This window comes from Rana temporaria, chromosome 3 (genome assembly GCF_905171775.1).
Source record: "Rana temporaria chromosome 3, aRanTem1.1, whole genome shotgun sequence".
Lineage (NCBI taxonomy): Eukaryota > Metazoa > Chordata > Amphibia > Anura > Ranidae > Rana > Rana temporaria.
This window is the reverse complement of record NC_053491.1, coordinates 233,423,253-233,449,832: the sequence shown is the minus strand read 5'-3', so window position 1 is coordinate 233,449,832 and position 26,580 is coordinate 233,423,253. Positions and strand designations below refer to the sequence as shown.

Here is a 26,580-nt window from a genome sequence, read left to right as displayed (position 1 = left end):
CCCGCTTGGTTTTGTTGCTAGCAATCCTTCCACGAACTTCCAGTAGTTCTTTCAGTGTATTTCTTTTAAGCAGGGAGTAGCAGCCTTCCATTCACTGTTCCCAGTGTCTGCTTGGAATCCGGGTGTAAAGGAGAGTAGAAGGGAAGATCCCGCTGCTGCCACCAATTTGTGACGGTATCGGTATGATATCCCAGTCAACGTTCCCTTCTTCCCATAACGAAAATCACCCCAATATTCCACGAGGAGGGATATCCCTGGAGTCGCCCAGAAAGCCACACATGAGACCAGCTTACTGCTTGAACAACACAGACTTTAATGTTATCACACACAGCTTATATGTCATTTCCAAAACTGTTACAATGACAAATCTCCGCCCCCCTCACACTGGGGCTTCCATACAGATGACTAGGTAGACACGACGGGGCCGATGCTGAAAACACATTTTCTTTAGACAATGACATCAATGACGCTGAGCACTAGCTGTACTGAATACATCAACCAGACCGCTCGACCCCGCATATAGAGAGATAATTACCACAATGAAGCAATCAGAATAATTAACACAAGCCACTTAAACCCAGCTCTCCTTCACACAACACAATAGATCAATTAACCTTTAGAAATAGTGAGGGGACATTAGCACGTCAATAACCTGTCAGAGGAATGAATCACATGAAATTCCTTTCTACCTCTACCCATGGCTAGCAGGGAGCAGTAAACTGAGACATATAGGCAAATGTATCACAATGACATTATGCTGACCTTTTTAATTTTATTGCCATACATACCGTTTTATCTATATTTTCACCGCGGCTTCCGGGTATGTAATCTGCGGGACTGGGCGTGCCTAATTGATAGACATGCTTCCGACCCGGTCATACAGCACGTCACGAGTTGCCGAAAGAAGCCGAACGTCGGTGCGCAGGCGCCGTATATAGCCGACTCGCAGTCCGGCTTCTTTCCGCAACTCGTGACGCGCTGTATGCGCCGGTCGGAAGCATGTTAATCAATTAGGAATGCCCAGTCCCGCAGATTACATACCCGGAAGCCGCGGTGAAAATATAGATAAAACGGTATGTACGGCAATAAAATTAAAAAGGTCAGCATAATGTCATTATCACAACTCGGCTCAATGTAATGTTAGAATTTTTTTTTTGGGTGAATCCCCGCTTTAAGTCAACAAGTGTAATATTTATTTTAATTTTTTACAACCAGCCATACATGCTAAAAAAATCTACTTTTTGTATGACAGGGTTTTTACATTAAAGTTGCAAAGCTAAGTATGGTTTTATATGAAGACTGCCCTTCACTCTAAACAAAATCAAATATTTTACATGATAGTTTAAAAAAAATGTATCTGATAGTACACAGTGAGAATATTTCAGATAGACGTTATTAAATATTATAAAAAGTATGAACTATGCTTTGGTCCACTGCAAGATCTAATAACTATTCCTGTTTACTAATTTCTAGGAAACCTTTGCTCAGGCAAGCTGTCACTCCTACCACACTGGGGGTATTGGCTCAATGGCCTTTTCTTTAGATGGACATACACTGGTGACCACAGGAATGGGAGATGAAGCCATTGTGTGCCTCAGATGGAGGTAAGTTCAGAAGTCAATCGATTATTATTATTATTATTATTATACCGGATGCATTTGCACATGCTGAAAACAGAATCAATATATGAACTGAACTACAGCAACCAGTCAATAAGCAGCTGTTGCCAGTTTGCTTACAATAATCTGATGAAAGTGATCTCTAACAGGCTGATGTAGTTAACTAAACTTGTTATTTTTGCTCTGTTGCATAATTACATGGAGCTCAGAGGATGTTGTCTGGTTTGCATTCATGCAATTCTCTGGACACGTAGTTTGCATGTAAACTGTATTGTGGTTATCTGACGTAATATGCCGTAATGCTAAATAAGGTATATCCAAAAGCTTTGCTTTTCTATAAAACAAACACACACTCTGCATGCATTTATTCAGCTATACTGGGGGATTTCAACATCCCTGCAATAGCTAGAAAGGTTTTCCATTAAAACTATCTTTTAAATGGTGGAGATACCATAATCACTTGTTTTGAGGACTAAATAAAGAAGATCAGCGATTTGCAAATTTTAATTTGGCTGAATATTTGCATGCAGATCTATCTGAGCTACAAAGAATCACATTATTTAGGAGTCTAGGAAATAGTGCACCATAAAATCAGTCTATCTGGACAGATTAGTGGAATCTCTGTATCTACAATCATAATAATTAAAAAAACGCATTCAACAATTTGTTTTGTAAATTGAATTGGAATATGTAAAGGATTTGCTAGTCAGTATATTGCTGCAATCACATCTTTATATTGTTTACTAGTACTAAGCTAGAGAGCCATTTACAAAAATGTAATTTCATTCACAGATCTCCCAAGAACAATATCGTGAATTCTGCCCAAGAATATGGTAGAGCTCTTAGCATTTCTCTTCAATCCAAAATATTTGATGAAGATGAAGCTTTAAGGAAAATGCCAGTTTGGTCACTAGATACTGACACTGCACCGGTTCAGGGAAAAGAGGTTGGTTTTAACATCATGAGTTTTCCTTTGTAGCTTATATATTTTTTTTAAATAATTTATTCATAATAGTTAATACTTTTTCATCTCTCTTATTTATTCTCATCTATTTACTCTTCTTTTCTTAGTGCTTCTTTTATCCTCTCTTTAAACCCTTAAAGCCAGAGTAAACTCTCCCACTCCGTTGCCACTTTCCATCTAGTCTATTATATTAGGTAATTAGCAAACATTGTAAGACAGCCTCAATCACATATTACTTACTTTTTATAAAAAACCTTTATAAATCGTATCTCCAGGCATCAGGCTGCGCCATTTTAGGTATTGTTTCCATAGTCTTCACTGCATATTACCTCCGCCCTTTCATGTATATCTTGCTGTATTCTCGTGCATGCACAATCGCGTTTTCAACAAGCCTCGGTTTCGATCCGACGTTCCTATGGTGACCGTGCTGCATGCTCATAGTCGACCTGACACTGCAGAATGACACAATCATTCGTTTTGGCAGAAAACCCATCAAGTGCTTGGGTGTTAATTCATTTCATGGGCCAGAATAATAATTTATTCTGCCCATTGAAACTAATTAATATTTGAACGCTAAACGCACCAAAATGCGATTAGGCGTGTCTACGTGCATCAAACGTTTTTCTGCCAAAATACTGCTGCTTCTGGATGCGCTGGCAGTAGTTTTGTTTTTCTTCCTCTAAACGCCCCTGTCTCTTAACACCTCTAAACACCTTTAGAGACAGAAAAAAAAATGGCAGACATACCTAAAAACAGCATTAAAAATGTCCAGTGTGCATGAGGCCCTTAAAGTGGAGTTCCACCCTAAATGTATTTTTTACAGAAAATCTAAAACATTTTTAAATTTTTTTTTTTATTTTTACTTACCAGAAATAGCGGTTGTTATGCGGAAGTTCCTAATCTGCCTCTTCATCCACCGCGGCAGGTCTTCTTCCTCGTCCTCCTCGCGGTGTCTTCTGGGGAATGGTGCGCACTGCCTTCTGGGAACTGTGTGTATTCACAAAAGCGCCGCGAGACTCGCACATGCGCAGTAGGAAATGGGCAGTGAAGCCGCAAGGCTCCACTGCCTGTTTCCCTCAGTAAGGATGGCGGCGCAGCTACAGTGTTTGCAGCTGCTGACTTTTAAAAAAATAAAATAAATCGTGGGTGGAATCCCTCTTTAATGTATACAAATAAAATATATAAAAATAGCTCTTTGGTGTATTGTATTCTACTGAGAATGTGCTGTAAGTTATTTGTCCAATACACTTACTATTAAATCAGCATAATTGCCTAGTGAGCGTAAAATACAATTAGTAATGATTCCTCTCAGGAATTCTCCTCAGACAGTTATCACATGTTTCCCATGGTTTGGTGTAGTAGACTAATCTGAAGATAACTCCTACAGTGTACAAAATGTAAAAACCTTATCCAAGGATGTCTCAAGCAGTGTGAAACTTTTACAATTTGAAGATTCAGCATTCTTGTTTTATCTCCATAAATAGATTGTGTATTGCTACAGAAAGGAATGAGCTGTGTAATCATTGGGCATACAGATGGCCATTTTATCTTTAACCACTATTTTTCTACACTTCACCACTTTAAACGTATAGGGGTATGAACCTAAGTTGTTTACACAGTAGCTGTGGAAGGTGACTACTGGAAAGGTTAAGGCCTCGTTCACACAATGTACAGAAATTTGTTTTTCTACATGCATTTTGTAAGGAAACAAAGAAAACAATTGTTCTCTATGGGCCCTGTTCACACCACAACACTGGTATCACATGCAGATAGTTTCTGCGCAGGAATCTGCGTGGAGAAATAAAAAACTGATTTGATTTCAACATTGAGATGTAAACAGGGCACATAAAAGACGTAAAAAGATGAAAAGTGTTGTCAGCGTGTATAAAAACTCACTGAAACGTGCATGTAAACTGATGTACACTCGTGTTTCTGCAAGTGAAATCTGCACGGTTTTCTAATACATTTTTATTCACGTATGGTGTGAATGAGGCCTTTAAGGGCTCGTTTACACCATACATGCATGAAAAGTGATGGGAAAACTGTACAGATTTTACTTGCAGAGACGTCAGTTTTCATACGCGTTTCAGTGAGTTTTTATTCACGTTGACATCAGTGTTCATGCGTGTCAGTCACATTCCCATGTTCATACCACAGTATTGATGTCACGTCACGAAAGGGAGATTCACATTTTCCTTATAAAGTCCCATTAAGTATCGTGATTTAAAATATGCATGGATTTGGGAAACAATTTACAGTTTTAATTTTTTCCATTAACATGCTGCTACATTCTGTCAAACCAGTGTGCCTTCTCTCAAACCTCATAGATCTTTTACAGTTCAAACTTCAAAAATAGGTGACCTACGGTATATGGTGAATTAGAAAAAAGGCGTCATATATATTTAACATAAGCTGCATAATTTATAGTCAGGTTTATAAACATTAAACAGTAAACTAAAGTATATGGTGGAGGTAGTAATTGCAGCAGCCATCAAGAGTTTACCTTCTGTTTTGTAACATGTTTGAGGGCTCGTTCACATTGGCAGTAAACTTATTGCCCTCTGAAAAGCAATCCACTGTAGAATAGCAGTGGCTGGCAGGCATTCAAGAGGCATTACTGCCACCTCCTGTTTTTATGCATTTTTTTTTAAACTTTTTTTTTCAATTGCTAAACACCAATTATATATTGCAGGGCCGTGCCAAGCATTTGGATTGCAGTTGTGGTTCAGCCCCATTGAGCTCAATGGGTGAGTTTGACAGGTGGTGCCATCTGTCAAACTCTGCAGCCCAAGTTAATATTGCTGCAGCTGTGGAATCTGTACAGGCTGTATTGTTAGAATCTCAGTGGCTGGCCAGGGGGTAGTAAAATGGGCAGCTGAACTGTTTGTTTTTGCACCCCCTGGCTGCCAATGTGAATGACCCCCTTGGCCAGGGGTAGGCAACCTCGGCCCTCCAGCTGTGGTGAAACTACAAGTCCCATGAGACATTGCAAGACCCTGACAATTACAGGCATAAGAGGCAGAGTTATGTTGTTTCACCACAGCTGGAGTGCCGAGGTTGCCTTCCCCCTGCCTTAGGCAAACAAAAACTGAAATTTGGTTGGTATATGCAGCACCTGCTCTTTTCTTTGCTTAATTTCTTTGATCATTTAAAATGTTATGAATGTATTATTTTGAAAGTATGATTTTTAGTTTGCATATGTTGATGGCATACTCTTTATTTAGGACATCCAGCTGAGTGTGGAGGTGACTGATCAGGATGATAGCTTCACATTAGCCTCATCTATTATATCTGGAGATCCTACATGGCTTAATCAGAAGCATGATGAGGTATGAATTACAGTTGTTAAAATGTGTAAGCATAAGCATGTGTTTAACTTCTTGCTAACCACATAACACGTATGTACAGCAGCAAAGAAGGTGAGCTTTAATACCTACATGCCTTAGAAACTTACTAGATGATACAACAGTAGGAAAAAAGGCGGCTAATGGAATGAACAAAGGATTGAGCCTTCTTAAAGGGGTTGTAAAGGTACAATTTTTTTTCCCTAAATAGCTTCCTTTACCTTAGTGCAGTCCTCCTTCACTTACCTCATCCTTCCATTTTGCTTTTAAATGTCCTTATTTCTTCTGAGAAACACACAGCTCCTTTCTCTATCTGCAACGTAGAGAGTGTCCTGACTCCTGTAGTCCAAGGGAGGGGGCGAGCAAGACAATCCACACCAGGGAGAAAGCCTTGCCTTATTGTGTAGTTACAGACAGAAGAACAGGAAATGAGGATTTCTCAGAAGAAATAAGGACATTTAAAAGCAAAATGAAAGGATGAGATAAGTGAAGGAGAACGGCACTAAGGTAAAGAAAGCTATTGAGGGAAAAAAATTGTACCTTTACAACCCCTTTAATTCATAGGGCCAGAAGCTAGTTTATTCTACATCGCCTTTCCTATAAAATACATAAATACATCTCAGGTAAGTCAGGTCACTGAAGCAAAGGCATTGCCAACCACCTTGGAAAGAAATTACTCATTTGTGAGGAATACCTGGAAATGTTACTGTAGCTTTGCTGTTGACAGAAGACTACTTTTCCGTGTTTTTTTCGAACATAATCATTGTTACAGTATATTGATTGAATTTTTGTTTTAACCACTGATAAGAATCAGCTTAAAGGGGTTGTAAACCTTCGTGTTTTTTCACCTTAATGCATCCTATGCATTAAGGTGTAAAAACACCTTGCAGTCACCGCCCCCCAAGCCCCTATTTTACTTATCTGAGCCTCGAATCTCTGTGGGTGCGATCCCACGTTGCTTTCCCCCAGCTCTTGTCGGCTCTTCATTGGATGATTAATAGCAGCGCAGCCATTGGCTCCCGCTGCTGTCAATCAAATCAATGACGCGGTGCGCCGGAGGCGGGGCCGAGTCATACACTTGGCGGCTATAGCCACCGAGTGTATCACATGGGAGCGCGCCCGCAAGGTAACCCCCTCAGGAGAGAGCTTAACAGAGGGGGTTAGCTCTTCCGGGGAGGAGCCGCCGTGCGACCCCAGATAAGGACAATTGGGGCCACTCTATGCAAAATGAACTGCACAGTGTTTTTTTTTAAATAAACCTTTAGTATTCCTTTAATTAATAATAATTGTGCAGACTTTTCTGAGTAAAATAAAGGTAGATTTTTATGAATGCACGGTCAGTGATTACTGGACGATGAAATGGCTGTTAGGAAAGAATTTCAGGTTTATTTTATTGACTAAATGGAACAATGATAAGGCACAGTACATTAGCCTAAAGCAACCATTTACAAATCATAGTATTGCAAAAAAAAATTGCTGCACTGCTAGAGTAACTCCACAGTCTGTGCAAAGTGTATACGTGATATAAGTACACAATAAGATGGCAGGATAAACCAAAGGACCAAAAAAAAGAATGTCAAATTTCTCTTTCCTGAATCACAAAGCACTAGTAAAGTGTTACATATAAATAAGATGTTTACACAAACACTGTGCAAAATACACAAAACAGTCTCTCTTTAAAATACAAAATTAAGTTTGGTGTATATTTAAAGTGTTACTAAACCCAGGACCCCACACTCACTATATCTGGTCTCTCACAGTACACAGAACATGGAAATGCAATCATTTTAGTAAATATAAACGGCTAAATACTTTTTCTCATCAGCAGTATATAGCAGTCTTGATTGGCCCTGTGCTGATCACATGCACTCTCCCAAGAAAGAGAAAACTCTGGCAATACACACCAAACTGAGCGTGTGCAGCCTGACTCCAGTAACTCTGTCTTATCAGAACATGTTTTAGAGTCAGTGGAAGAAGAGGAGCATCTGTGCATACGGGATCAAACAGCCTTTTTACACAATGAGGGGACTAACCCCTTAGGTTCCACAGTGAGTATAACAAGCATGCTTTACTGCATACAGTATATACAGACTGATTTTACTATTGTGGGTTTAGTAACACTTTAACTTTAGCCTTCCATGGTATTTAATCCCCACACCAGTGTGTGCACTTATATGGGTACACCACGTGATACGTCAATGCTCCCAGAACTCTTACCTCCAATATAAGGTAATGGATCATGGATAAGGTCAGGAATATATATAAAACCACCAGGGTCTTCCAGCTTCTTGGACTGGAACCACCAAAGCCTCTTGTTCACTAGGGTCTCTCTTGGTACAATCCACAGTGCCTCCAGGAAATAAGGGGTATGATCCCTCTAAACCTCCTTAGTATTAATGTGACCATATTGCCTTGCTTGCACTCTTCTGTCAGCTGAAACTTTTCAGGTCCCAGGTCCTTTGGTTTATCCTGCCATTTTACTGTGTACTTGTATCACGGATGCACTTTGCACAGACTGTTGCGTTACCATTTATTAAGATAGCAGCACTATTGTTTTGCAATATTCCGTTTTAATTGTGGGAACAACTGGTGTTAGCAGTAGTGTATCTGCTTAAGCTTGCTTTGAGGTATATTGTTTGTGCTTCACTAAATGCACTACAGGTTTTTGATTGTTGCTGTGGGTTTTTGCACTTTGCACCAACTTAATAAAAACATGTTTATGAAAAGAGTATATGAACTAAATAGTCATCTAATTGTAGCTATCACTTTTAAGTACTTTACTTTTCACGTGTTCAATCTTCATTTGAAAAGGCAATAAAAGAAGAAACAAAGAAATATTCCAACCAAAAGAAAAGTCTAAAAAATGGTATAAAGGAAATGAGGCAAAGAGTAAGTACCTTTCAAATTATTTTGAGATGTAAATATATGAAGATGTTGCCTGTATCTAATATTATTCTAGCTACGCTTGCTTTATTTTTAAAAACACATACCATTATATACAAAATCTCAGAACACTACTGACTCCCTATAAGCACACAGTATTTTTTCCATACATTTTTGACAAAAATGTGGTCAACTTTTCTACTTGGCCAGTTACAGATGTTTGTTATTATCCATTGGCTATAAGTCATGGGTTGATCGTTGCAACTAATGCAATCTGTGATAATGGGGCCACCCGATAACGGTTTTAATGGTTTTAATGGTTTCATCATATGCACCCCATCCGTCGAGTTATGGAGAGAAGTCATAATGGCTACCTTTGGTGCGGTCCCCTAAATTAACATGGGCAGATTTGGGATCTCTTTTAGTTCTTTATTAGAGATCATCCTGTGTATGTCTGGTCTAACGCCCCTTTAAGATCTTTGCCTTTTGTATACATCACAGTTTTACATGTTTCATATGTGTTACCTATCCTTCCCATGGAAGGTGTATTTGTAAACCACACCAAAGATGCAGAAAACAGGATTTGTCGGGCTCGGGGTGAATTTTCAGTACCAAAAGCGGTAACCCCGAGCCACACGCTCGGGGTTACACGCTTGGGGGTTACAATCTCAGGATTCAGGCAAAGTTACTTACTTTGTCCCCAGGATCCTGCAGTGTCTCGCCGCTGTGTGTGCGAGCTGTGTACCCCACTCGATTCATCAGTGATGAGCTCCTTTTCCTGCGAGCGTCGCGACATACAGGGACGGAGCATGGCGCCAAATTCAAAAAGTGAAAAGCACATTACACATACAGTACACAGTAATCTTGCAGATTACATTACTGTATCAAATTATTTCACCTCCCTTTTGTCCCTAGTGGTTTGTCCAGTGCCCTGCATGCACTTCTATATTATATATATACTGTTCTTTCTGCCTGTAAACTGGAGATTGTCCATAGTAACCAAAAAGTGTCCCTTTACTTTAAAAGTGGTTTTAGACCAGCTAGAAAACAGCGCTAATAAATTATAATCACTTGAAGAATTGAGCGATAGCGATTTGTGGGGAAATTCGTCATTAAACAATACAAATAATGACAGCGACAATTTTGCAACTGAGCAAATTTCAGTGTTTTTGATTTGATTACATTATTTAAGTGTGTTATTCCTAAGAATTACAGGCCTACAATATAAAACGCCAAATTTCCATGCAAAATATTGTACCGCTTTTAGCATCAAAAATCTGACATAATCATACCGCCAGGGAGGTTAATGCACTGCACCAACTCCAAACCAAACTGAGATGTGAATGCATTCTTACAGCTGATACAGCTGATTCTTGGAAGGTGTCACCCTTGGAGATTTCCAGCCAATTATACTCTATTGAAGATATGCAGAAAACCACTTTTAATACATATTGGCAACTGGCTGCTGGTTTTCAGATAATGGCCCGGATTCAGAAAGGAGTTATGTCGGCGTATCTCCAGATACGCCGTCGTAACTCCGAATGCGGGCCGTCGCATCTCGGCACCTGATTCATAGAATCAGATACGCCTCAATGTTGCCTAGATACGAGCGGCGTAAGTCTCCTACGCCGTCGTATCTTAGGGTGCAATATTTACGCTGAGTGCTAGGGGCGCTTCCCAAGACTTCCACGTTGAATATGCAAATTAGGTAGATACGTCAATTCAGAAACGTACGTCCGCCCGGCGCATTTTTTTACGTCGTTTGCGTAAGGATTTTTCCGGTGTAAAGTTACCCCTCATAAAGCAGGGGTAAGTCATGTTAGGTATGGATGTCGGAAACGTACGAACAGCGTCGTATTTTACGTAGTTTGCATAAGTCGTTCACGAATATTGCTGTACGTAGGTTATACGAAAGCATTGACAGTTTGCGGCGTAATTTGGAGCATGCGCACTGGGATACGTCCACGGACGGCGCATGCGCCGTTCGAAAACATCGTCAATTACGTGGGGTCATGATAGTTTAACATAAAACACGCCCACTACCAGCCAAATTTGATTTAGGCGGGCTTACGCTGACACATTTACACTACGCCGCCGTAACTTAGGGCGCAAGTTCTATCTGAATACGGAACTTGCGCCCTAAGTTACGGCGGCGTAGTGTATCTGAGATACGCTACGCCCGCCGATAGATACGATAATGTATCTGAATCCGGGCCAATGTTTACAAATGTAAAACTCTGAAATAAGATGTTTTAGATTTGTACTTTTATTATGGTATCCAATTTGTATAGATGTCCCCGTTTACATTTCTTTAAAATTGTGTATTTTTTAGATACAGGCAATGATGCGAGAGAATGAATCTTTGCCTGACATTGAAAAACTAGATCAGCAGGAATTTAATCTGGACACAGAGGAGCAAGAGAGACTCTATGCAGAAAGAGAGCAGGCTGTGGAAAAGGTAAGTGGTCATTTATTTGCTGCAGAAAAAAAATATTCCCCAAGTGGTGGGAATACATTTTGTTTATTGGAAGTTGAACCTTCAGTTTTGCAAGCGTTGTACAGGCTTTTCTCTGTATCAGATTGCTAACTATGATTTCACTGCTGTCTCCAGTTAATTAATCCTTAAGTGTCTCCTTTTGGTCAGGCTTTTAGTTGGGGGCTCAAGCTTATCCAGGTTCAGATTCAGGCATTGATCTATCAGGTGGCTCATGAGATGCAGGCAGTCACCAGTGTTCTTTGCAGGACCTGTTAGAGTTTGTTACTGTGTTGCTGTTGCCCATCATTCAGTTGAACTGCTTTTGGACATCCTGACTGTATCTGAATTTATGTGTCCTCTGATGGATATGAATGAAAATAGTATTTTTTTGTACTTAGTACAACATTTTTCCTAGGGTCCATTGGAGACACAGGTCCCTCCCCTGTTAATGCTCTTAAAACTGTTTTACAACAAAACTGTGGCATGCTGGGTAGAGGAGGGGTTATATAGGGTGGCTTGCCCGTTTTCTTTTTGCCAGTGTCTAATGCTCCTGTAGGTGGCAGTATAATCTGATTGTATCCAAAGTGCTTAATTTTATGGTATGTACAAAAACCCTCTTTTCATTCTGTTGGGCAAATATATATATATATATGAGAGAGCGCAAGAGATAGGGCAGATAAACAGGTAAGAATTTGCACAGAAAGACATATCTTTTGGCATGTAAAATAGTTGGGTTACCATTGGGTTGCAGTTCAGCTTTTTATCATGTGGCTGAAATGAATAAACAAGGCAATGCTCTATATAAATGCAGCAGATGATGCTGATATCAGTTTGTATACCTATGGCTTCACTGTCCACTCATAAGAACATAAGTGTTGGATTGACCTGTCTTCTGTTCTGGGCCATATTTACTTCAGGCACTAGTAGTCTGGTAAAGTTGGCTCCTATTCCCTGGGCAACTTTGTGAAAATTTAGCAATAAGCAGAAATGTAATTATTGTGGGGACTGCAGACATAAAACACAGGTCTCCTAGCAGCTCTGTATCGAAGTAGGATCATGTATTTTTCTGTAGGTTCCTGACTTTTAGACTGTAAGAACCCCACATATGAAGCATGTAAAGTGCTCCTCAAAGGCACATCCTGGCTTTAATAGTTATCGTAATAGTTATAAATCATGAATAAGGACAGAGTGGGTTATCTTGTACATAAAGCATCATTCACATTTGCATAAGGGAACACATAGTTTTTTTTTATTACTTTTTGGTGTGGGTTTTATTTCCTTTCTTATAGTTCTTGAGTTAAGGATAAAGAAAAACAAAGGTCAACAATTTAATTTTATCTGTTATGCTCTTGTATTTAGTTTGGTTCGTATTTGTTGTTAATGCTTATAAAGAGATGAAATATATATTTTGTGGTTCTGTTGTTTATAGCTCATACTTTTCAATTAAAATATTTGCTTTCTAAAAGGTGAGGCAAGAAATCGAAATGGAAAACCTGGCCAAACAGTACCTGCGTGATGTTATAAAGAAAGAATGCTGGGATGCTATGGCTGTTAAAGGACGATCTATTATGGTAAATATAGCATAATCAGGATGACAAGGCCATTGGCTACATGGGAGTATTCCAGCTTAACAATAATCATGTTATTTGGTTTAGTCCTTTCATACAGGATATGAGGTCAAAAATTATCCCTTGAAAGAACGAAGTGCAAAGGAACTGGAAGATATCGCCAGAGTACTAAAGCTCAAGAAGATTGAATCTATTGATCTCAAGGTAAAAATCATATTACATTAATTTACATGTAGTAAAAAAACATTAAAATACATTAATTTAATAAATTACAGACATGTCAGTTAAAAATGCAAAACAAATTTATGTGGCAAAAGGCTCAAAGTAAAGCCCACACAGTTATGACACATATAGCCCTGGCTATGTAGTATAATCAAGGCATCAAAATTTTGTAAGCCTCGTGTCACTGCCCTGGCCTGATCTATAGCCAACTTCTTAACATTACCAAATATGAGACACTCTTCCCGAACTGTCTCCTTTCTGTAAGCTCACCAAAGTATGTCCCTCTGTTGCTAATGGATGATGCACTGAAAATTAGCACAACTCAAATGGAACAATTGCTATTCGTGTCTGTACTCCTTTCTCTGCTTGTAAGACAAGATATAAAAGGACTGTATGACAATGTAATTTTTGTGTTTTTAAATGTAGGCAAGAAAGGAAATTGTTGAAGTTCACACAAGGATAGGGTCAGAAGAGGATGAAGAAGTGGAGGAGGAGACAGTGAAGAGTCAAGATACCACGTCACTAATTGGAAGTCTGAGTGATCAGTATGGAGGGGACACGTCTAACTTGTACAGTCAGCTGGAAATGCACAGCAGAGAGGAGAAAATAAACCAAATCATATTGCTTCAAGTAGGTGGATTGCTGACATCTACTGACATCTACTGAAAAGCTATAAACATTGTGTTACTTCCAACAAGAAACTCTCTTCTTCACTGTATCTGATAAAAAGCTATAACACCATAACACAATTCAGGGGCCTCTGTGGGGCCCACTTTCTCAGAGCCTCTAAAAAGGTTAGACAGAATAAGATCTGGTCAAGAGGTGGGATTCTTAAGTCAAGTCAAGCTTTATTGTCATTCTACTACACGTAAAGACGTACAGTAGAACAAAATGTCGTCTCTCACAGGGCCATGGAGCTACATACAAACTAAACATAATGATAAATAAATATACAAAGAATAAAACCACTGTAAAGTACAAAAAAAATAAACCTATACACATCTGGGAACTACGTAACTGTACATATACTGTATATTTCCAAAAGTCTTTGTAGCAGCAAGAGTAAAAAAGAGGGAAAATGAGATGTTCCTGGTCAATTTATAGGTTGTAGAAGAGGTTTAAAAAAAACTGTTTTCACAGCCTGGGGGAAAAACTATTGAGCAGTCTGACAGTCCTGGTTTTGATACTCCGGTACCTTCTACCTGATGGCAAGAGCTGGAAGAGACTGTAGGAGGGATGGGTAGGATCCCTCACGATACTAGTAACTTTGCTGGAGCATTGTGTATGGAAAATGTCCAGGATGGAGGGGAGAGAGACACCAATAATCTTTTCAGCCGTCTTCACTAACCTCTGCAGGGTCTTGCGGTCAGCAGAACTGCAGTTCCCATACCAGACAATGATGCAGCTGGTCAGCACACTTTCAATGGTTCCTCTATAGAATGTAGTAAAAATGGGTGGAAGTAGACTGGCTTTTTTAAGGCGGCAGAGAAAATATAGGCGCTGTTGTGCCTTCTTGGTTAGTGACGTGATGTTGGTTGTCCAGGTAAGATCCTCTGAGATGTGCACTCACAGGAATTGAATACTATTTACTCTCTCCACAATCAAGCTGTCAATGGTCAGTGGGGTGTGGTCAACAGAATTTCTCCTGAAATCCATCACAACCTCCTTTGTTTTGCTTACATTAAGGAACAGGTTGTTTGTACTACACCATTTAACCAGTTGTGCCACATCATTGTTTCATCATTGTTGCTGATGAGACCTACCACAGTTGTGTCATCCGCAAACTTGATGATATGGTTGGAGCTGAACTTGGCAGTACAGTCATGGGTCAGCAATGTGAAGAACAGGGGGCTGAGCACACATCCCTGTGGGGCACCCGTGCTCAGTGTGGTAGTGCTCGACGTGCTGCAGCCAACACGGACTGACTGAGGCCTTCCGGTTAAAAAGTCCAGAATTCAATTACAGAGGGGCAGGTTGAAGCCCAGCGAGTTCAGCCTTGTATGCATTTGTCTCTGTTGTATAAACAAAGTCCAGTATGTTGTTTCCCCTTGTTGCAAAATTCACATGTTGGTAGAACTTCTGCAAAACTGTCTTTAAGTTTGCATGGTTGAAGTCACCAGCAACAATGAAAAGGCCGTTAGGGTTGTTTGATCTTCGCTGATAGAGCTGTAAAGTTCGCGAATCGCTTCCTTAGCGTTTACACACGGAGGAATGTAAACCTTGCGGCCGTGAGCTCCCTCAGCAGATATAATGGTTGACACTTCACAAACATAAACTCTATCAGTCACGAGCAGTGTTTTGTTACCACCACAACATTTTTACACCATTCTCTGTTGATATACACACACAGACCACCTACGCGGGTCTTAACGGACTGTGATGAATCTCTATCCTCTCGGTAGCAGGTTAGCCCGTGTAGCTGAATGACGGAATTCGAGATGTTGTTATTTAGCCATGTTTCAGTGAAGATAAACACACAGCAATCCCTTGTCTCATGCTGTGTAGAACGACTGAGTTGAATTAAATCCAGTTTATTTTCCAGCGAGCAAACATTAGAGAGCATAAGTGTTGGAAGAGTCGGCCTTGTGGGTTTAGCCCTTAGCCTAGCTCGTATACCTCCACGCTTACCGCGTTTCTGTCTCCTCTCACACCGCTTGCGTCGCTGCCTTCAGTAGGCGAAACTGCGGTCTCGTAGCTTCTCGATAGCCGCCGGTGAAAGTTGATGATTTTGTATGCTGCCGGTATCCAAAAGACTTTGGCAATCGTAGTTATGTTTTAAAGTAGTTTCCAGATGACTTTGTGATAAAGTAAGACTATTTACCGTAAGTGCACATTTTGTGGAGGAGCTTAAAGCCTGTTGCTGGTTTGGCAGCTCTTCTTCACTTTTCTTAAAGGTAGTTCCAAGAACCATATAGTGGCACTTAAGTACCTAATAGTTGCCTCCCACGAGCCTTATCATCAGAAGACACCCTCCTGCTGAGAAATTGAACTATACTAGAGGATCCAGCTGCCTAAAATCTCATTTGTCTACACCAGTGGTGGTCACCTTTCTTGATATGGTGGCCTCAAGTGTGGCCCTTGACATCATCAAAGGGCCACACATAAATATCAGAGAACATAATACATGAAACTGCTAGAGATCACTGCTATAACAGGGCAAACCGTAAACGCAGATTAGTGTCTGCAGGGGCCACACAAAAAGTGCCAAAGGGCTGCATGGGGCCCCCGAACTTCAGATTGGGCACCAGGGTCTACACAGTTCTGTTGCTGTCTATATAACATCTAAGGGACATTTGCTCTATCTGCCATGGTAACCTCACAAGATGTCAGAAAAATCTTCCCAATAGGGACAAAGACAACAATAAAAACCTGTTTTATCTGTTCCTCACTCTACTAAAAACAAGTACTTTTATTGCTGTTTGTCTCCTAAATGTAGTTATTCTGCTTATTTTCGGTCTTTTTAACCACACGGGAAGAATAGGAAATTTTGGAAATACAGTATTCATTACTTGTTTGTTTTTAAATATATGTGTGAAGGTTTTTGAAATATCCATTGCATATTGAAACTGTGACAAATGGCTTTTAAAATAAATTAAAAACCCAACAGAGACTGTGACCCTAGAAACTGAAGTGAAGAGAATACATGAGCAGAAAATCTAGGAGATATAATATGCCAATCGGTGATTAATCTTCCCATATAATCAGTAACTCTTGGTGATGACATCTCAACATTAGTATTTTTTTTGGCAGACAACTGTCATCAGAAGTTTTGAGATTGGTTTCGGCACAGGAAAGAACAGTGGGTTAGTTTAATGTTAAAATTTATTTTAGGGGTAAGGAATTACATGGTTTGCCATAAATAGTAGGGTTGGGATTGTAGAGGGTTAGGTGTCAAGGATTAAGTTGTAAGACACAGGGAAAGGGTTAAATGTTGAAAGGGTGAGTATTAAGGGCTTGATTTAGGGGTTAGGTTAAGTGATAGGCAAATGGAGTGCTGAGTATTACTTTAGTATTAGGAAAACTATGGGGTTGATTTACTAAAACTGGAGAGCACATAATCTGGTGCAGCTCTGCATAGAAGCCAATCAGCTTCTAGCTTTTTTTTGGTCAAAGCTTAAAGGGGATGTAAGGTCAGTTTTTTTTTATCTTAATACAATCTATGCATTTAGATAAAAAGTCTTCTGTGTGCAGCAGCCCCTCTCAGCCCCCCTAATATTTAACTGAGTCCCCCCTCTATCCAGCAATGTTTTAGGATTGTCCCAGGACACCCCTCATATGGAAGAAACAGCAGTGTGGCGCCATTGGCTCCTGCTGCTGTCAGCCAATGTGGAGAGAAAGTGGGCAGGGCCAGACCGCAGCTCCGTGTCTGAATGGATACACAGAGCTGTAGCTCAGCTCAGTTGCCCCCACAGCAAGCTGCTTACTGTGGGGCCCCTGGACGGGGGGGACCCGAGAATAGGAGGATCCAGGCTGCTCTGTGCAAATCCACTGCACAGGGCAGGTAAATATAACATGTTTGTTATTTTTAAAGAAATTTTACAATCACTTTAATTGAACGAGCTGAAGTTAAAAGCTAATTGGCCACCATGCAGAGCTGCACTAGATTTTTCACTCTCGAGTTTTAGTAAATCAACCTGTTTGTGATATTTGGACAGCTGGGGGAGTTTCAAAGTTTACACTGAGAGCTCTGTGTCAAAAACCAGCAGTGTAGAAAACGAATGTCCCACTATCAACAAGTAAAATATAAGTTTGAGCTGAACTGGCCCTTTAAATATCTTATGTTGCTGACTTACAACTTTATATATGTCAAAAATGTAGAGAAAAGTGAAAATATGTTTTAAATATTGCTTTCTGAATATTATAGACCTGTCAATCCAGTGGTAGCAGCCTGTTTTTATATACGTTATACCATTTCACACAGGACATCATCTACAATGTCAAAACGGCTTTTAACAAAGATTTTGAAGTTATATATAGACAGAAGGAACAAGAAGTGGCTCGGGTGAATGAAAGAAACCAAAGAATACTGGAAATAATGTCTGAACTAAACCTCCAAGAAAAAATTGTTGAGCCAAAATTTACAGATAACGAGAAACCAGAAAGAGCGCTCACAGTTGAGGATTCTGAGGTAATTTTTAAAATGTTATTTTCCACATGAAAATAATAACACAGGTCACTTTAGCTAATAAAACAGCTAAAATGATTGCTACTAACAGTGTGTTTGCCTTTTTTCCCCCCAGTAAGAATATTTATTGAATTTTTACACTTAGTACAGGTCAAGCTAAAAAAATACATTGCATTGACATCATATAGAAGCTTGGCCCAGCCCGAGCCATAGCACCATACACACTAATAACATGGAAATGTTATTGCCATTTTTGCCATCATCTTAATTGAGACATTTGTCATTTAAAGCAGACCATGCACTAAAAAAGTAAGGTGTGGTTAATATATCAGGGCTCTCTCAACCATAATTATAAGTGGAGTTATGGTTATAAAAAAAAAAATTAGGGGAAAAAAATTGTGAATATACTTACCTCCTGCCCATGGTGCCTAGGTAATGGTGAAGTCATGATCCTTCCAGCAAGACCCTAAGATCCTAAATAGCATGATAACATGCTTTGGCACCATGCTGAGGCTGTATCTGGCAAGATTTATCCCCCATGGTGTGTATGCCAAGGAGAGGTAAGCTAACATTTTTCTCCATAGATTTTTTTATTCTCAGTTCTCCTATTTTTAAGGGGGAGGGACCCAGATTTATTAAGTAGGCCTTTCTTGACCATGCAAGCTCAGCTTTAAGCACATATGTGTTAGATACTGATATATTTTGTCATTTGGCTGTCTGCAACCATACAACCTGACCCAAGGCACAAGTTACAGTTTAAAAACAATGCCCCTCATCTCTACCTATCTCTAACCCTTAGGCCCCATTCACACTTGAGGATTTGAAATTGTGGGTGGAATCAGCGCAATTCTGAGTGCACTTCCAAATTGCATGGTAATCACTGCAAAGTGCACACTGTACGTTTGGTTGCCATTCATTTTAAATGGCATCTCAAAAATGTGCAATTTTTCTGCTGTTGTGTGTCAGAATCTTGCGGCAATCACAGTAAAGCGCACCTTTAAAAATCACTTCAAGCCTGTCTCCAAAAATGGAGCAGTAGCTACTCTTGGGCGACAAAAGTGCATAGGGCAGTCTATTGAAGTGAATGGGCTGCCCTATGTGCGATACGCGGTATCAAATTAAAATCGGCAACATAAAATCAGGAGCTTTACTGACAGTCAACCAAATATTTATTTATTTTAAAAGTTTTTATTGCTGGTTTGCAAGGAGAAAAGCAAACACGTTTTGTAGAGTCCTTAAACTCCTAAAAGTGTATACTAATCATATAAGGCCTCGTACACACGACCGAGTTTCTCGGCAAAAACCAGCAAGAAACTTGCTGGGAGATATTTTTTTGCAGAGGAAACCGGTCGTGTGTACATTTTCGGCGAGTAAACTGTAGAGAAACTCGACGAGCCAAAAAGAGAGCAAGTTCTCTATTTCCTCGACGGGAATGGAGAAACTTGCCTTGTCAAGTTCCTCGACAGCCTAACAAGGAACTCGACGAGGAAAACGATGTGTTTCGCCCGTCGAGTTCCTCGGTCGTGTGTACGAGGCTTAAGGTGCTGAAAGTATGATCACCAAAACCACAGTCTGACAATGAGATCTAACAGCGCTTAATTCTTGGAGCTGAAAGGTAGTGATCTATCTTCTATAGTTTCCTGTTGCTGATAAGCTGTATCTGTGAGAGAAATATGGAACAAAAAATATACATTTTTAAGAGTTACCGTAATTAATTTCTTGATGAAACTTAGTTGTGTACATTATGTAACTTCATATCTCTCCACTGTTCCTCTAAAGATAAAGGTTGAAAAATACTTGACAGCTGAGCAAAAAGCCGAAGCAGAGCAGCAAGCTAAAAAGCAAGAGGAAAAATACCTGGCTTCTCAGGTAAATATACATTGTATAACATAGCTCTGTGTCCATAGGGCATACATCCTGTTACAGTCTATGAGAATAAGATGTCCGCCCTTGTCCCGGCATCTCTATTTCCCCCTATAGTCAAAGAATAAGCTGTTTTGTAGTCTTTCTCCTCCATTTACTAACATTTCAACGTCAATTGTATCTTTGCTAGAGTCTTGTTTTTCTTTTTTTTATAGATCTTTAGGCCCGGATTCTTAAAGCACTTACGCCGACGTATCTACTGATGCGCCGCGTAAGTGCACGGATGCGCCGTTGTATCTATGCGCCTGATTTTTAAGACAAGATACGCCTGAAATTTGGCTTCATCCGACTGACGTAAGTTTCCTACGCCGTCGGAGCCTGGGTGCATATTTACGCTGGCCGCAAAGGGCGCTTCCATTGATTTACGTGACGAATATGCAAATGACCGAGATACGCCGATTTACGAATGTACTTGCGCCCGTCGCTGTAATCTACGCCGTTTACGTAAGGCGTATGTCCGTCGTAAAATTATTCCACCATATAGGAGGCGCACGCCATGCAAAGGTATGGACGGCGGAACAGCCGTCGTATTTTACGTTGTTTACGTTGTAAGTCGTACGTGAATGGGGCTGGGCATAGGTTACGTTCACGTTGTAGCCATTGAGCCGTCGTATCTTAGGGAGTATATTCAACGTGATTCTTCCTTCCTACTTTGAATTAGGCGGGCCTACGCCGGACAATTTACGTTACGCCGGCGCAACGTTGGGAGCGAGTGCTTTGTGAATACTGTTCTTGCCTCTCAATGTTACGTCGGCGTAGCGCATATGAGATGCACTACGCCCGCACAAATATACGCCGCTCTACGTGAATCCGGGCCTTAGTGTTTCCGTCACCTCCTACTTAGTACTTTAATACTTCTGTTAGATATCCTGTTACATTTCCCTGCTTTTATTTTTATCCTCTTTGACTTCAGTTGTGTTTTTGTTTAACAATTCAAAGAATCCTTTCTCAATTCGGTCTTTGTCTATGTGATGTTACCATTTTCACTTCTGTAAAAATCCTCTCTCGGTTCAAAATGTCTTCTTTTTTTTTTTTACCCCACTATAACATTTCCTTACATCTTTTTTTGCTCATATGCTTTCAGCAATTATTTTATTTGTCTATTCTTTGATTCCATATTCTTTTCTTTTTGTCTTCACTTTTTTTTTTACCTTTTCTCTTTTTTGTCTGTTCGACATTTTCCTTTTCTTGTATAACCATCTGACGCCATACTGGTCCTCTATTTCTCCCTTTGTTTCATTTTGCAATAGATGGTCTTCTGGCTTTACAATTTATTTCCGTGTGCCGTGTACATCTTTTCCAGCCTGTATTCTGCTTTCTAACTTAGTTGTTCCTTTACACCGTCTTTTTTTAATTTTCCAAATGGAATATTTTGCTTTGAACAAGACATTGGAGGGGGCTGCTCCTATGTCCTGAATTGGGTCAGCTTCATAAAAGATAGCCTGCACTTTGTTTATGTGGACAGCACACAACCTCAGGCCCTGAATCAACTAGTAGCCTAGTCTTGTGTGCAGAACACACTGCGGGAGAAGGTCCCTGCCTGGTAGGGACTCTGTCTGTGCTTTCCAAATTAATATAATTACCAGTGTTTGAATTTCCATGAAGTGCAACCAGTCTTTTCCTTTGGATTGATATACAGTAGTTTACCTCTTCAGTCAATGCTTATTCTACCTTATTTTTTAATATATACATTTTTTATTAAAGAGAGATAATGACACACCGCCTTTAATATGGAAAGAATGAAACAAACATAAGGAAGGAAAAAACAAACAATTTTTACAAATGAGTGTTAGTTTCACATACAGTATATACAGTAAAATAGGATTGTTATCCAAGGAAAAATACTAACTGTAAAAGTATTTATATAAGAAAGATGTTTTTACACAGTATATCTAATAGAAATGTTAAACGTATACCACATATCCCACTGATTGAGAACGATGTGATGGATATCAGTAAGTTTCATTCAGTCTCTTTCATTTATGCAGCAGAAATTGTCTATTGCGATAAACCATTTACAAAGAGAAGGCTATTTATTCTAGCGTTTAGGAGTAGTTATTTTGCTGTTCGAATTAGAAAAAATAATAATTAATTTTTTTTAAGTGTAATTAAAGGGGTTGTAAAGGTATAATTTTTTTTCTCCTAAATAGCTTCCTTTACCTTAGTGCAGTCCTCCTTCACTTACCTCATCCTTCGATTTTGCTTTTAAATGTCCTTATTTCTTCTGAGAAATCCTCACTTCCTGTTCTTCTGTCTGTAACTCCACACAGTAATGCAAGGCTTTCTCCCTGGTGTGGAGTGTCGTGCTCGCCCCCTCCCTTGGACTACAGAAGAGTCAGGACGCTCTCTACATTGCATATAGAGAAAGCAGCTGTGTGTTAGTGGGAATCCTGACTCTCCTGTAGTCCAAGGGAGGGGGCGAGCACGACACTCCACACCAGGGAGAAAGCCTTGCATTACTGTGTGTAGTTACACACAGAAGAACAGGAAGTGAGGATTTCTCCCCTTTAAGTCTGAGTCTTAATTCAGGATCACAGCTTTGTGAGTTAGTTTAAAAAAAAGAAATATTGTTTTAAAAATGTATTTTACTCTGTTTGGAATAAACCAGCCTTTCCAATACAGAGGATTTCGTAAAAATAGCTTTTCGGTAATCCTCTGATAAAAAAATATTATATCTACAACTCATGATACATAACTGTGAAGAATGCTCTTTACACTTGTGGTCATTGAGAGGAATTACACCTTTACAGATAGCTAAAAAGATCAATGGTGTAAGTGGGAACTTCTCTAAAAGGAAGAAAATGTTCAAGGAACCTCTAGCAACCTCTGGAGGAACCCCTGGGTCCCATGGATCCCTGGTTGAGAAACCCTGGAACGGACTATAGGGCAGGAGAACCATGTGAGAAGATGATTTCCAATCCCAACAAAATGTGATATAATATTGTGTTATAGAATTAAGTATTATACTATGTTGATACTAATTTATACATACCATAGTTTTTGTTAAAGGGGTTGTAAAGGAAATTTTTTTTTTTTCATAATAAGCATCCTTTACCTGCAGACATTCCTCTTTTCACTTCCTCATTGTTCGTTTTTGCTCAGAAGTTGCTCTATTTCTTCTCTGTTCTGTTCACTTCCTGCTTGTCTGATTGTTACTCACCACCGTTAAGGGAGACTTTACTGCGGTGGTCAGTGACGTGCTCGCCCCCTCCTGGGAACTACATCTGTGCGGCAGGACGCTCTCTATGTGTTAGAGACTTCAAGGAGGTGTGAATTACTGGGCGTGCCGCAATTCATACTGGGAAATGTAGTTCTTACATGAACGAGCGCCGCAAACCAGGAAGTGAATGAGAGAACAGAAACTAGAACGCCGGAGGTGATATAGATGAAGGAATTTAATAGGTATTTACTCGTTTTTTAACAGAATCATTACACTATTCTGTCTGTCTACCTTGCAGACATCAATTTTAGGCAAAACATTTTTTTCCTTTACAACTCCTTGAGCCTAGGTTCACACAGCTGCGAATTCAAAATCGCGGTAAAATGCGCGATTTTACCGCGATTTCGCGGCTGCGATTTTGCCGCGATTTCGGCCGCAATTTAATGTAAATCGTGGCCCGAAATCGCAAAAAGTAGTACAGGAACTACTTTTTGAAATCGCAGATGCGGCGTCGCACTGATTAGGACAGTGCCATTGCCGACAATTGCCGCCGATTTGAGATGCAATTTGACATGTCGAATCGCATCTCAAATCGTTCCAAATCGTACCCAGTGTGAACCAGGGCTTAATGATAATCATTGGTCAGATTAAAAGGATCTACTACAAGTTTTATCTATTTGTTTCTTTGAAAACAATCGTCTTTCCCACTTATTGATATAAGTAGGGATTGTATATTCAAAGTTGAAAAGTGTTTTATACAAATGAAAATACTGTGAGGTGTATTTATAAAAAAATGTGCAGAGCTGTTTGTCCTGTGAAACTGTATTGTTCTGTGCAAATGGGGCAAAAACTAATGTTATTGGGATATTTTGTCTCCAGATCAAATGTTATTCTTCAGACAGAATCAGGAAAATACTGCATTATGGTCAATAGCTAGAACTGACAACGATAGGAAATAAATACTTATTTCCTATGATTGTCAGCTCCATGTACTTACCATACCGTGGATTTTCCTAATTTAATTTATTTATTATGAAAATTCAAGCTTTAGGCAAAACAGCCGATTAACATTTTTTTTTGCCCCCATGTGTACACAATGAACGTACATGCAGATTCATAGGATGAATAGTTCTGCAAATTGAAAAAATACACTTCCCTGTAAAACATCTTTATTATAGAGAATCGTTTTTACTGAATTAACTATTCTTAATAAAGATTGTTTGCGCCAGCTTTTTAAAATAAAATTGATAATCAAAGTGTAGTATGTTTTCATTTATAGCAATATTTGCAGTTGCAATTTTAAAGTTAGTATATGTATTTGCATTATCAGGAACATAAAAAGTTTTGTGTGAAACTTGATTGTCTGTCCATTTGGTATTACTGAAAGATAATGGGGAAATTAACAAAGAGAGAACTCTTCTAAATTTAGAACATGGTGCAGATGCTGCTCCTAATTAACAAAAAGTGTGCAAGCTCCTTTGTTAATTAGAAATGATTAGTTCTCGGTTACAGTTGACAGATACAGCACGCAGGACAGAAAACATGAGCCCCGAAGCTGCATGGTCTGATCACTCTGTCTGTCACCCCCCAACCCAACATTATTTGTCATAAGTTGTGCCAAAGTAGAAATGTTGAAACTATTTGTAATGTATTTTATTTCTAATTTTCTTAGGAAGATGATGCTAAACACCGTGCCCTCAATGATATGATGGGAGGTGTTCTGGAAGTAAAGAAAGAAGATATTTTAAGAATGGTGAGTGTCAAACGGGCTCATCAAATGGTCAGGCTATGTAGTCGTAATTGTATTCAGGTCACGACTAAATTAGATCTAAACCCAATTACTCAAATCTCATATAGGATTTACTAGTTCATTTAATTTCATAGCCAGTCAAGAGTAATGCCATGCAAATAGCCATAATTGCTAAGAGCCAGTCATTTATTGATGAAGCAAGTGCATGTAGACTGGAAGTGGCTGAATAAAGCTTGAAAAGATGAAAAAATTAAAACAGTATTTTATGAACTAAATGACAGTTGTTTATAATACACTGCTTTAGCGAAAAATTTAAATTCCAGTTTTGGTTTGTATCTACTTAATAGTTAGATTATTTCATCCTCTTTTACATTCAACTGTTTGGAAAATAGTTAGATTAAATCATCCTCTTTTACATTCGACTGTTTGGAAAATAGTTAGATTAATTCATCCTCTTTTACATTCGACTGTTTGGAAAATAGTTAGATTAATTCATCCTCTTTTACATTCGACTGTTTGGGAAAATAGTTAGATTAATTCATCCTCTTTTACATTCGACTGTTTGGAAAATAGTTAGATTAATTCATCATCTTTTACATTCGACTGTTTGGAAAATAGTTAGATTAAATCATTCTCTTTTACATTCGACTGTTTGGAAATTAGTTCGATTAATTCATCCTCTTTTACATTCGACTGTTTGGAAAATAGTTAGATTAATTCATCCTCTTTTACATTCGACTGTTTGGAAAATAGTTAGATTAAATCATCCTCTTTTACATTTGACTGTTTGGGAAAATAGATTAATTCATCCTCTTTTACATTTGACTGTTTGGGAAAATAGATTAATTCATCCTCTTTTACATTCGACTGTTTGGGAAAAAAGTTAGATTAATTCATCCTCTTTTACATTTGACTGTTTGGGAAAATAGTTAGATTAATTCATCCTCTTTTACATTTGACTGTTTGGGAAAAAAGTTAGATTAATTCATCCTCTTTTACATTTGACTGTTTGGGAAAATAGTTAGATTAATTCATCCTCTTTTACATTTTACTGTTTGGGAAAATAGTTAGATTAATTCATCCTCTTTTACATTTGACTGTTTGTGAAAATAGTTAGATTAATTCATCCTCTTTTACATTCGACTGTTTGGAAAATAGTTAGATTAATTCATCCTCTTTTACATTCGACTGTTTGGAAAATAGTTAGATTAATTCATCCTCTTTTACATTCGACTGTTTGGGAAAATAGTTAGATTAATTCATCCTCTTTTACATTCGACTGTTTGGGAAAATAGTTAGATTAATTCATCCTCTTTTACATTTGACTGTTTGGGAAAATAGTTAGATTAATTCATCCTCTTTTACATTCGACTGTTTGGAAAATAGTTAGATTAATTCATCCTCTTTTACATTCGACTGTTTGGAAAATAGTTAGATTAATTCATCCTCTTTTACATTCGACTGTTTGGGAAAATAGTTAGATTAATTCATCCTCTTTTACATTCGACTGTTTGGAAAATAGTTAGATTAATTCATCATCTTTTAC

General features: G+C 39.0%; 1 protein-coding gene across 1 annotated transcript in view; it reads left to right on the top strand.

The window, feature by feature from the left end:
- Window positions 1-26,580, top strand: part of CFAP43 (cilia and flagella associated protein 43) — a 155,604-nt gene that overhangs the window by 71,169 nt on the left and 57,855 nt on the right. Inside the window, exons 16-26 of the mRNA XM_040344464.1 lie at window positions 1,474-1,604; window positions 2,412-2,565; window positions 5,808-5,912; window positions 8,739-8,816; window positions 11,143-11,268; window positions 12,753-12,857; window positions 12,942-13,058; window positions 13,503-13,706; window positions 17,998-18,204; window positions 19,981-20,070; window positions 24,957-25,037. Of these exons, the coding sequence (XP_040200398.1) occupies window positions 1,474-1,604; window positions 2,412-2,565; window positions 5,808-5,912; window positions 8,739-8,816; window positions 11,143-11,268; window positions 12,753-12,857; window positions 12,942-13,058; window positions 13,503-13,706; window positions 17,998-18,204; window positions 19,981-20,070; window positions 24,957-25,037 (1,398 nt within the window). The remainder of the gene's footprint in view (window positions 1-1,473; window positions 1,605-2,411; window positions 2,566-5,807; window positions 5,913-8,738; window positions 8,817-11,142; window positions 11,269-12,752; window positions 12,858-12,941; window positions 13,059-13,502; window positions 13,707-17,997; window positions 18,205-19,980; window positions 20,071-24,956; window positions 25,038-26,580) is intronic.